This window comes from Acomys minous (assembly GCF_964271855.1).
Source record: "Acomys minous genome assembly, chromosome: 12".
In the NCBI taxonomy this organism is placed as follows: Eukaryota; Metazoa; Chordata; class Mammalia; order Rodentia; family Muridae; genus Acomys; species Acomys minous.
In genome coordinates, this window is record NC_140493.1 from 27,125,640 (window position 1) to 27,138,464 (window position 12,825).

At 54.6% G+C, this 12,825-nt stretch overlaps 1 protein-coding gene across 3 annotated transcripts in view; it reads right to left on the reverse strand.

Moving 5' to 3' along the window:
- The window catches only part of ADGRB1 (adhesion G protein-coupled receptor B1), a 71,896-nt gene that overhangs the window by 25,966 nt on the left and 33,105 nt on the right, over positions 1–12,825 (reverse strand). For all 3 annotated transcript variants that reach the window (XM_084751229.1, XM_084751231.1, XM_084751230.1), the window contains exon 17: positions 11,655–11,698. In XM_084751229.1, the coding sequence (XP_084607355.1) occupies positions 11,655–11,698 (44 nt within the window). The remainder of the gene's footprint in view (positions 1–11,654; positions 11,699–12,825) is intronic.

A 12,825-nucleotide genomic window follows, 5' to 3' on the forward strand; every position in this document is an offset into this window, starting at 1 on the left:
CCCTAACCCAGCACAGGGCTGTACAACTATGTCTGGCCGTAATGCATGCTGGCAGCCAACAGCAGCTCCAGCTGTCAGGAGCCTGTGCCCCTCCCTTAACTCCTAGTGACTCCTGCCTTCCTCCTCTTCTCAGAGCCCAGTGAGTTAGGCCCAGGGAAACAGGACCCATAGCATCTGTATCTCCCTCAGGGTCCCTCTGCCCCTCAAAAAGAATTACCCCACAGAAGCCTGACTTAGGCTAGGGACTAGCGTGGGGGCCGCAGCGTTACTCTGAGCTGTGCAAACGAACTCCTCTCCATCCCCTATGCTCACTCTGAGGTGCAGTGCAAATCGAGCTACCAGGTCCCTGGCCCATGAATGCCAGGCTTTGGAGGCCCATGGTTCTACCCAAGTGCCCTCTTTTTCCACAGAAAGAGAAGGGATACAACGTGAACACAGGCTAAGGAAAGGCCCTCCTCTTGCATGATCTTTGCCTCTGAGCCCTGAGCCCCTGTCTCATCAGAACTTTGCAGATCCCCAGAGGTCAGCCACAGTACCAACTCCGGGGAACCAAGAAGACTGCTACCCAAATAGCCTTTCCCCAAGCCAGCTGCCCTGCGTACCCAGCACTACGCATCCCTGATTATGGCCCAGGACAAAAACACATCTTCCTCATTAAAGAAGAATACAGGTCCTACTGGGAAGGGGACAAGGAAGGGAATGTGGGTTCCCCAAAAGCCGCTTGCTCTGAACAGTACCCCAGATTCTGCCCCATCCACAGAAACGTCCCAAGGTCACCCTTGTGTGCCAGACATGCCTCTGGCTACCTCTCTCCATGCCCACCCTTCAGGTCGGGAGCCATGGAGTCCTGGTTGACTGTGCCCTCTCTCAAGTTTAGGGGAGGCATAGGGACAGTCCCGTGCCGCAAACAACAGAGCAGACACTGAAGGCCAGCACAGACTAACAAATGTCATGAGCATGCACTTTCCAAGAAAGCCCTGTGTGCTGGGCCAGCATGCCACCATTGGCCTGTCCATGTTGTTGGCCGGGTGGCAGCTCTGTAGAACAGGACATCGAGCTCCCAGCTATCCTACCTGCCTGCCTGTTCCTGGGAAGACTTCAGGGGACAGCACCCTGAGACAGGGTGATGGGACCTGGGCTGGCAGCCTGGCAGTCTCCCAGAAGCCCTGTCGGGTCCACAGGGCGCCAGGCCGACAGCTGCTGGCCACTACCTGGGAGACTGCCAGCCTGAGAGCCAGTGCTGCCCAGAACCTCTGCTGTGGCACCAATTAGCTTAGCCTCCCAGGGGCAGGAGAGTGGCTGCTACCTTACCCAGCTGAGGGTCACCAGGGCCAGACTCTCCAGTCCGAGGCTGTGGAGAGCAGAGAAAGGTACCTGTGTGGGCCCGGAGAACCAGCCAGCCATCTAGGCTGACAGGATAAGAGGGCAGAACTAGCCTCTGTAAGCTGCCCAGACTGCCATATGGGCCCGCCTCTGCCTGCCTACCCCTCTAGTCAAGTGCCACGTGTGTTAGGAGTATCGTGGGCACCCCACGTGCAGCCCGGGGACAAGTCCTCCCCTCTCCTCCCTCCCCAGCTTCCGTTCTGCTCTGAGGCACCTGTGTGTTTCATCTTCCGTTCTCTACCACAGCTTCAGGTCAGCTTTGTAGACACTAAAAGGAAGCTGTGCGGGTGCCGCTGACCACACAGCAAGATGGCAGCGGGGCCTAGATTCCAGCTTCCCTCAACTGCTGCCCCCAGCTGTCCCCACCTGAACCCTGCCTGAATGTAGATCTCACCAGCCCCCTTCAGCAACCCAGAATCCTGATGGGGCCCCAAGCCAGGAGGAGCGCTCTGTTTGAGAAGCCATGGAGCCATTCCTGAGCCACAGCCATTGCAAGTGTGGAGGCTGCCCTGGTGGGTGGACTTCTGTACTTTTGACACCCCACCTGTTGAAGGTGGGGGGAAAACCCCCACGCCACCTTCTGTAAGATTTTAGCAAGGTATCCTCTTATACCCAGGTCCTGACTCCTAACATCTGGAAGTTTGTCCCCAAGCCTGACTGAAAAACCATCCAGCTGCTGGGATGTCTATTTTCAGCTGTAGCACACGGGGGGGGGGGGGGGGCATCACTTGCTTGCTTGCTTGCTGCTCCTGCAGTGGAGGCTGTTGCCACCGCTCCCCTTAGCCCCAGAAACGTGATCTGGGCCACCACCCAGCCAGGTCCCTATCCTGCCTGGACCAGAACTAATGAATCTGGGTCAGTCATACCTGTGCGCCCCCACCCCCACCCCCACGTCCTGGCAACAGATCCAAGACTAGAGAAAGAGCTGGGTCAATGACACCTTCCTGGGCCCAGAATATCAAGGGTCTGGGATCGAAACAAGGAGCCCCCTCCTGTATAAGTGGAGGCCTGCAACCCTTAGACAGGGCTCAGGGAAGGGCCTCCTGTCCCAGGGCCCCAAGATGGGTCTGGATACTCATGACCTTTCCCCATCATGGACATTCTATTTGGCTCCTGCCACGATCCCCAGTGATATACACATCAGCACACGTGGCCCTGGGGACAATTCTCTGTCCCATCATTCCACTTCTAATGATCCGCTGGCCTGATTGAATTCCCTCTACACCTCAAGCACTGACAGGTCAGTCAGCTCCTGCCTTGCAGGCATATCTGTAGGGTATCCACTGCAGACCCCAGGCAAGTAAGGCAGAAAGGAAAGATGAAAAGCCAGTAATGCTCTGTGGATACCACTCACTTATCCTCCCCAGCTTGTCCACTCCCCGCCTCCCCAGCACCTGCACCTGTTGTAGATTATCTACCCCAGCAGCCTCCATCAGAGTCGTTGCCTCACGTTGGCCTGACCCTCCAAAGGAACCTGCTGGGACCTGCCACCACCTGGCTTCAGCATCCCAGCTCAGCCTCGGCCCTGCTCTCCACATGCCATCCTGCACCACTCATCTTCTGCCCAAAGGACATCTCAGGCTCACACAAATCCAAGGCGGTACTGCTCCCCAGAGTCCTACAGGACCCCTGGGAACTGGCTACACTGTCTAAGAACCTTAGCTCCATGTAGCTTTCCCTAAACCTGGGAGGAGCCACAACTCCCACTGAAGCCCCCAGAGCCAGTGTAGCCCCCTACTTCATCTCATCCTCAGCTCTAAGAGCAGGGTCACAAGCCTACCCCCAGGTCCCAGGGACAATGGTACAAGAAAGGCATTACCAGTTGACTGCCTAGCATCTCCCTACCGGCACCTCCAGTAGTGTCCAAAAGAGGTGGACCCAAGAAGTTTAGAAGACCCTGAGGGGATAGCCTTGTGGCTGGCCACACAACTCAGCTCTGGTTCCACTCCCCTGGTACCTGACAGCCTAGGCCAGCCCTAGAAGGGAGAAGTGAACAGAGAGTCCTGACCCTATCCAACTTGGAGCTCAGCTGCCTGCTAGGCAGTGGGTATTGGGGTATGCAGTAAACTGTACTTGCTCATAGAATAATAGATTCTGCAGGGCCTGGGTGCTCGAGGAACGGGAGGGAACGGTATGCAGAGAGAGCATGGAGCCCACCTCCCACACACTAAGCAAGGGCCCTTACTGCATCGTGATGCCTCCCGCCAGCCCACAAGCAGGTGCTATTCTAGGACTGTGCCTGTCGGGGTCCCCTTGGATCTGATGGGCTAATTCACACCCCAGTATGAATGACTCATAGGGTGTCCACCCACAGGGTATAAAACAGCCAGGAGTGGGCACAGTGCACCCCAGTGGGGGATCTTAGGTTTGGGGCAGGAGAGGGACTGAAGCCTCTGTAGTTAAGGGGTTTTCAACTGGGCCTTCGAGATCCTTCATGACCCAGCTTCCACCTGTACCCTAGAAATAAACTCCAGGATCCATCCCATCCCAGACCCTAGCCTGTTTAGCCACGTCTTCTCCATCAGGAATGCCCGTTTCCCAGACCCATCTACTGACTTCTCACTACACATCAACATGGGTGCTGCTGCCTCCAGAAGGCATACTCAAGCACCCAAGCTCTCAGTCTTTTCTTCCTGTGAGGGCTGGACCACCGTGCCCAGCCTCTGGGCCACCCCATCCTTCTGCTGAGTTGGCACCTTTCCTGTGCTGTTTCTGAGATTCCCAGATCCTGGCCTGGGTTTCTGATATTTAAACACCGGTAATCTGGTGCTCTTATCTATGAGAGATGGGGGTCACGTGAGCCCCTCTTTGCATCTCAGATCTGTTCAGGGCCTTTGGGGCTTCTTCTGTTCCCACCACCCAGACTCTAATCTCTTCTTCTCCCCTACCTGGCGCCAGACACTCTGCACTGGGCCTTCTGGCCTCAGACTGTCCTCCTCTATGGCTAGTGGCTCCTCTCAGGTTACCCAGGCAGGACACATAGGTCATGGCTGTCTGTGGGACAGAGCAGGGAACCTGACGACAGTGAACAGTGGCTCCACAGTCTGGCAAAATGACCTGATGACTGCACCTGGTTCAGGAAGGTGCTTGATGCCTGCCCTAAGCCACTGCCCTTCTCCTAGGCTCCTGTCTATGGGGCCTAAGGGCACATCCACCTGGCCTGTCACCCTCCTGCCAGACAAGAGTCTACTGCCCGGCCTCCAAAGCCTTCATACTCTATCATTTTGATGCCAACTGGGCTAGAACCTTGCTGGGCACTGGGCATGGCTGGTATCCCCTAGCTCAGGCTGATCCACGCCCACCCTAGCCAACCCAACCTCATCTCCAAGACATCTTCCCAGACTTCTACTTGTAAGCCTACTTGCCCTATCACATCCATATGGTCACTGTGGCCTGACTCAGGACCTGTGCCATGGGAGAAGGAACCTGATGTCCACAGGGGACCTGCAAATCTTTCCAGAGTCAGCCCTCTCCCATAATACCTATGCCCACAACCTGCACCTTCAGAACCACTACCAAGACACTGAATAAGCCAAGTCTAACAGTGTCTCCGGTCAGTTAAGTACTTATAACTAGCCACACGCCCACCCCAGAATATTCCCACTACCTCCACCACCTCTACTGCTGCTTCCACCAAACCCACCTCTGCGGCTACCACTATATCACTACTGCCATGTCACCATCACCACCACCACCTCTATGGCCACCACCACCATCATTGCCACCTCCGTAGCCTCTGTCGCATCATCATTACCACATGGCCACCATGGTCACCACAGCCACCACTACCTCCACCACCACAACTGCCTCACCAACACCCCATACATCTCTGATACCCCCTCCACACCTGCCGCCTCATCACCAACACCACCCCACCTCCATAACCACTGCCACATTATGGCACCGCCTCCACAGTCACTACTGCATCACCCATACTTCTGAAACACATCCCCCCGCCCCGTGGCCACCACCATGTAACAGCCATCAGCTCCATGGCAAGCCCCACAATGCCAACATGTCTCTTCCATTGTCAGTACCATCACCATTGCCATCATCCCTATCACATCATCAGCACCAGCAGCCGTTATCGCCAATGCTATCGCCAACAGAAGCATGCTTGCCATCATCACCTCCATTATGCTATCAACACACCCCTCCATACCACCACAATCACTCCCATCCACAACAACACTATCATGAATGATGGTGCAGCACTCACCACCAGCTGGACCCCAGATTTGCCAGCAGTAGCATCACAGACCACAGAGCCATGACCACCTCGTCATCAGCACCTCTCTCACCACCCTTTCCCCACTGCACCCACTCAGTGCACTGACCCCAGCAGTCCTATTCAGTCCCTATCACCTTCCTCCTCCATCATCACCACATCTTCAAGCCAGCATCAGCATCACCTACACCAGCAGTCAGCCGCTGGTGTACCGCCAATGCCGAGATCATCTGCACCAGTCAAAGCTCCGTAGCATGGCTGTACCACCTTGTCCATTGTGCTCTCCTTCACAGGCACCAGTGATCACCTGCTTGCCATGAGCGTGGCGCTGCCCTGCCAACAACATCAGCCTGTCTTGAGGATGGACACTGTCCCCAGAATTCCACAGTCTTCTTCAGCTTGACACACCCAGCACAGTCCTGGTGCATCCTCTCTCAGGAGCCTCAACGTGCTCCCTGACAGCCCAGGGCAGTAAGAGCAGACAGACAGACAGACAGACAGACAGACAGACAGACAGCACTATCGCCTTTACCCCTACAACCCTCCTTGTGGCACCTCACTGTTCACCTGATCCAGCAGACATGGCCACTTCCATCATGCCACTGTTCCCAGGCTAAGGCCGGGAGCAGGCTCCCACACCACTCAAGCCTCCCAGCTAACCGGAAAGCCCTTCCCTTGTGACTTCCTTCCCATGTGCCCTGTGATCTGAGAACAGGATCCATACCAATTCTATCTCTGTTAAGTCATTTCTGAGGCCAGAGGGTCTAGTCTCCACATCTAAAAAGATGTATGGTGATTTCAGCCAGGGACCCCCAGCCCTGGGCAGCCACTTCCTTGCCCTGTATGTTCTCTGCCCTCCCTCCCCTTGCAGCTCCACCAACTCCAGTTGCACTCTGCTGAGCTTCTGTGCACCCTGTGCTGTGGCCTTGGGCTCCCACGCCCTCCTGCCAGGGTGTACTGCAGCCAGCATGGCCCTCCAGCCTGTGAGATGACACTGTGTCTATGTGGCTTGCTGCTGTCCTCTGCTGACACTCAGCACACCATCAACCACGACAACAGGCCATTTCCTAGGTGTAGAAACCAAGGCTCTGCATGATGGGAGCCTGCCCGTGTAACCAAGTGGTCAGACAAAGACCCCTGTGTGGGTACGGGGCAGGGTTCTCTTGTATTGAGCACTGTGAGTTCACATGGGGAGTGAATGGGAACATGGCTAGCAAAGGCCTAGCAGTCTGGGTCAAGATGGGAACCCTAAGAGCAAGTGGCTCCCTGGAGTGCCAAAGGAAGGTGGGAAAGGCCCTCAGTTATGCCCCAAGTCCATCCACCCTGAAGCCCCACCTCAGCCATGGAAAAGGGCAGCCAAGAACCAAGGTAATGCTGAGACAGAAGAATTGCTGTGAGTTCTGGGCCACCTGGCTTACTGAGTATGCTTCCTGTCTCAAAAAGGGAGGGAAGAAAAGAGAGGCTAAAAGACAAAGGTGTACAGGGGTGGTGAGGAAAAAGGCAAGTCAGACAGGGGCAGCACGGTGCCGACAGTAGCACCTCCCTAGCCTGAGGGCCCCACATAGTCCTGAAAGTGCGCCCCCACCCTTTCTGTCCCATCATAGAGTTGGGGAACTGAAGTCTGGGCTTGCATGGCCAGTGTGGGCAGAATCAAGTACTCTGTAGCTAGAAGAGATTATGGTACCCCAAAGACCTGCAGCCCTCAGGACAGGACTCAGCTGGCACTTAGGGGCATCCTGCTGGGTGTGTTCACAGGTGGGTGAGTGGGGCTGTGTGTCGCGGAGATGGCTACGGGCTTTGTCCTGTGTTCAAGGAGTAAATGACAGAGTGAATGAATGAGTTACCACTCTCCCCAGGAGGAAGATAGCAGCAATAAGACGGGGCACACTTGATTCCTGGACATCTATTGCAGGGTCACTGGGTGCCTTACAGTCAGGACCCTGTGTATAAGATCCGGTGCCTACCCAAGGGGGCAACACCGGAGACAAACTGCATCACTGCTGGAAAGATGGGGACCAGAAGATGGGAGCGTGTAGAAAAGTGGGTTCAGGGCAACAGATGCTTCAGCGTACCCCAAATTCTAGATGTGACTTCATGACCCTGTGCACCACCCCCAGCTCTCTAACCCAGAGGCCCCCGTAGGAAGCCACCTTAAACTCACTCTGCCCTGCTCACTTCTGCTTCATCTGCCCCAAGAGGCACAAGCCCCACGGTGAGTGACAGACCCAAGTGGCCCCATCAAGTCTTACTTCTTGGCATTCTTACATCTCCAAGGAGATGGACTGTTGAAGAGGCCAACACACCTTTACTACCAGAACTTAGGAGACAGAGGCAGGAGTATCTCTGAGTTCGAGGCCAGCCTAGTCCACAGCGTGAGTTCTAGGACAGCCGAGGCTACACACACAGAGAAACCCTGTCACAAACAGACAGACAAACAAAAAGAAGGGAAGATTCTTCAGATATGGTTTTGTCAGCATTCCAGAGAGGGTCCCTGAAAGTAGTATTGAGGGAGCTTCAAGCCGACAGTCAGGCTTTTTGACTGGGAACTCGGCTGACAAAGGACAGTGGGGCAGGAAGCTCTCTGAGGGAAACGGATAGACCTAGTGCTACTTGGTAGATCCACCCATGATGGGATCAAGAGTTTGAATGTGGAGAGGGACAGCCCTGCCAATGCCTGAGGTCAGGGCGCCGGCCTTCCTTCACTTACAAGGGCCCACTTCCTATGACATCTGGCTCTCTCTCCTCAGAAACCTGCTTGTCCTCTGGATCTCATCCTCCATCCAGTCATTTGCCCGGTACCCTCACAGTCCACACCCCACCCCTGAGCTGCCTCCCTTGCTCACTCCTTGCCCAGCACAGACTGCCATGACCTGTTCACCCATCTAGCCCTGATGCCCACCCACAAATCACTTCTTCATCCTAACAGGCGGCAGGAGACTCCGGGAATATACATGTGACCGTCACTGTTCCCTTCAGTGGAGACACACAAAACTGGGGCTCTCTAGGGGACGCAGCATGGTCAGCATATTCCAGCAAGGGCGCCCTTCCTCCTTACTTCTTTCCCAGGTGCTCTCTCACACTCAGTGGCCATGCTTCTAGAGCAGTGTCAAGAGACAGCTGTCACACGTGACTGGAAGAGAGGGTGCTCCTCTAAGTATGTGCCATACATGGCACGAGTGGAAACAGGCACAATTGGTTCCAACAGACACAAGGAGCAGTGCTCACCCTAGGACCAAGATCAGAGCTCAGTGTGTGGTGAGGGTCAGCATGCAGTGTGTGACCAGGGTCAGAACTTGGTACATGACCAAGTTCAGGGCTCAGTGAGTCCAGAGTCGGGTCTCAGTGGGGGACCAAGATCAGGATTCAGTGTGTGATGAGGGTCAGCATGCAGTGTGTGACCAGGGTCAGAGCTCGGTACATGACCAAGATCAGGGCTCAGAGTGAATCCAGAGTTGGGTCTCAGTGGGGGACCAAGATCAGGATTCAGTGTGTGATGAGGGTCAGCATGCAGTGTGTGACCAGGGTCTGAGCTCGGTGTGAGACCAGGGTCAGGGCTCAGAGTGAGCCCAGAGTCAGGTGTCATCAGGGTTCAGTGTGTGAGCCAGATCAAGGCTCAGTTTATGTCCAGAATTAGGTATAAATGTGTAACTGGAGTCAGGGCTGAGTTTGTGGTGAGAGTTAACGTTTAGTGTCTGAACAGGGGCTCAGTGTGTGATCAGAGTTAAAGCTTAACCTGTGACCATGATGAACATTTGACCAAGATTGGGGTTCAACATCTCACTTAGGGTCAGCACTCAGGGTACAACCAGTGATGGGTCAGCCCACTTCCAATTAGGGATCTAGACTCTACCCTAGATTAGGATGGTTTGGGTATGTGTCACCAATTACAGTACAAAATGGTCATTCTCTATCAGGTGAAAGTCACAGAAGGCTGTCCTCTTCCCCCTAGTGGTCAGGCTATTCCCTGTTCTTGGCCAAGCACGGGCAAGCACAGGCCACAGCAGGCAGGTCAGGCAGGCTGGTGCAAGTGGGCCAGTGCTCTGCCACTCATCCCTGCCTCTAGGCCAATAGGAAAACACTCACATTCACAAATCACAGTAGAAGTAATGGCTACACGCTGTGGCAGGGAGCAGAATGGTGGCTGGGGCATGGGGAAGTTACATAAGCTAGCCTGTCCACCATCTCTCCTCTAGCCTCAGTGTAGGGGTCTAGATGCCTGTTTTGAGCAGTTTGTCTACTCAATAACCATTGGGATTCTGGCTTGTAGCCTCTGGAGGCCTTGTAACCTGCAAATGGGGGTGGAGGGGTGGTCTCGGGATGGACTTGCATCTTTGCTTAGGTGTGGGCCACTCAATTAAATAGGTACCGTCCTGTTGTCTTGGGTGGGGTCTGACCTTCCATGATCCGGCTCTCTGGGGCTGGGACAGAACACTGAGGCCAAGGTCATTGCCCATAGCTGGAAGAGGAGGGCAGATGGATGGATGCCACAGTAAATTAGACTATCTGAGGGTTCACCATGCCCCTTTAGCTGCCCTGATCCCACCCGATATCAAGCCGCTGCCAGCTCCAAGGATAGGAGTCTCAACTCAAGGGGCGTCTTATGGGCTATATCCTGGTGAGGGACAGTGTCCTCAACTCATCTGGGAAGTTAGAACCATTGGTGGGGCTGTCCCCACCAGAAGGCTGGTCTTTACGGTAGTAGGAAGAGGGAGGGCTGTGCAGGGTACCAGTATGGACTAAGGGGGTGAACAGGCTGGCTGCTCCTCAGGCACCCACCACACAGAGCTTGCCAGAGCTCTGTGTAGAAATCAGCCTCCGGCACAACATAGACACACAGAGGCCACTATGCCCCTGCTCAGGAGGGTACCCCACAACCTGCTTCAGAGCCTCCTGAACTCCTTGTGGTATAGGTCAGGACCTGACACTCATTTGGATCACTTTTTTTTCCTGTGCACTATTCCCCTTCCCTGGGATGGAGGAAATGAGGACTGGGACCTCAGTGCGGTCATCAGTAGTCATAGTAACCAGAAGATGGATGGTAGATAACTATACCCCACAGGACAGCTAAGTGTTTGCCACCATTCGCCCTCTGGCCATGCTTCCCCAGCATCCTTGTATCCTCCAAACCTTCCTGCTGGTGCCTTGCTTGCACCTCTCTTGGAACCTTCGTCTTTTCCCAGGCCAGTCACTCAAGAGACCTTTCCTGATGCCTAGGACATGCCCATAACGACACATCCCACAGCATCTAGGCTTGCTACACACAACTGCCAGTACCTGGGACCGCTTGCACTCCCATGCCACCCAGCCTTGGGAAGGGAACAAGGTCTCTGTACTTAACTTCCAACCAGACCATCCTGAACACACGCCAAGGCCCAAGGGCACAGTGCTATCACTAGGCCTTCAGTTTGAAAACCTTCACCCCAAGCCTCCCTGGCTTCCGTGAACACTATTCCAGATGTCACATCCTTCCTTCTCCTTCAGGAGATGCCGCCCCCATTTCCCCCTTCACTTCACCTGGGACCCTTATGCCAGCCAGGAGGCTCCACTCGGTGACCGTGGGGCCCTGGAGCAAGCTAGTGATCGCTATGTGCTTGACAGGGTCTGAGCCCAGGGCCTAGAGTCATATCATGCTGCTAGGATTGCCCAGAGCCCTCACCCCAACTGACTGTTTGGAGTTTCAGGGTCCTTAACTCTGAAGCTGTCTTATTACACACAGCCACATTCCCCATTCTTCATGCTTGACACCCCAAATGCAACACCAGGGCAGAAGAGACTGGTTGCCCCATTTCAGCGCCTAGCTAAGACATATCTCTTTCGCCTTCCCCCCCTGAGCCACGGGCTTCCCTAGGAGAATAAGGAGGGCAGGCCAATTGTCTCTGAAGCCAGACCTGGTCAGGGAGAAAGGGAGGACCATGCAGATGTACCAGTGGTGAGAGGGAACAGTGGCTTCACCACTTCAAACCTGCCCTCCATGACCCAAGCATGCTGCAAGCTTTTCCCACCACCCCAGGGCGCCAGAGCTACCAAGCTCAAAAGAACTTACCCATCAGTCTCATCCCACAGGATACAGGTCTGGTTGGTGGTACCCTAAGAGATAAGGGAGGTGGGTCAGGGCCGCTGCCACCTTTAGGCCTAACCTGGGTCACTGAACCTACTCATTGGGGCATTATACATGCTGTTGGTGACATTCCCCAAAAGACTTCAGTGTGTGTGTGTGTGTGTGTGTGTGTGTGTGTGTGTGTGTGTGTGTGAGCTCCTACCCATATGTAGCAGATGTACAGAATAGCCATCATGTGGGTTCCCTAACAACAAGGGTAGGGGCTATCCCTGACTCTGTTGCCTGCCTTTGGATCCCTTTCCCCTAGCTGGGCTGCCTTGTCTGGCCTCAGTAGAAGAACATGCACTTAGTTCTGTGCTGCAACTTGAGGTGCCAGGGTGGGTGGGTACTCCCCTTAGGGGGCCTCCTCTTCTCTGAGAAGGAGAGGAGGGAGTGGGGTGGGGCTGTGAGGGTGGGACCAGGAGGAGAGGAGGGTGGAGGTTGGGATCAGGCTGTAAAATGATTAAATAAATAACATTTTAAAAATTAAAAACAAAAACAGTGCCTTTAATCCCAGTACTCAGGGAGGGAGAGGCAAGCAGACTGCTGACTAGCTTGGTCTACAAAGTGAGTCCAGGACAGCCAAGGCTACACACAGAAACTCTGTCTGGAAAAAAACCAAACCAAACCAAACCAACCAACCAAACAAAACCCTGACGTTCAGCACAGAGAGGAGTGGCTCTATGTGGTCAGTTAGGCCTGGCTTGATCCCTCCCTCCTGCCGCCAGCGCCCAACACAGGGCTCTAGACAGTTCCTGCCCCCTCTCTTGTCCAGACCCCATGAGAGCACTGGGTTAGAGGACAAAGCTATGCCTTGTAGGGAAGAGGTAGATGCTCCTAAAGGTGAGCTGCCCTGTTGCTGTCCTTGGTCCTGGAAGCAGGACCAAGCTGAGCAATGCAGGCCACCATCCCTGTGAGGGCTACTGGGCTCAGCACTGGAGAGGTGGGCACAGCCACAATGGGGTTTATGCTCACAGTAGCTACATGCCCTGAAAATTCATGGGAATTACTTGTTACAAATACAAGTTTGATAAGGGAAAGAAAATAAGGCATCGAGAAGGTAAGCAGCTCCCCCAAGGTCACACGTGAGAAAAAGGGCAGGTTTGAGTTCTTCCTG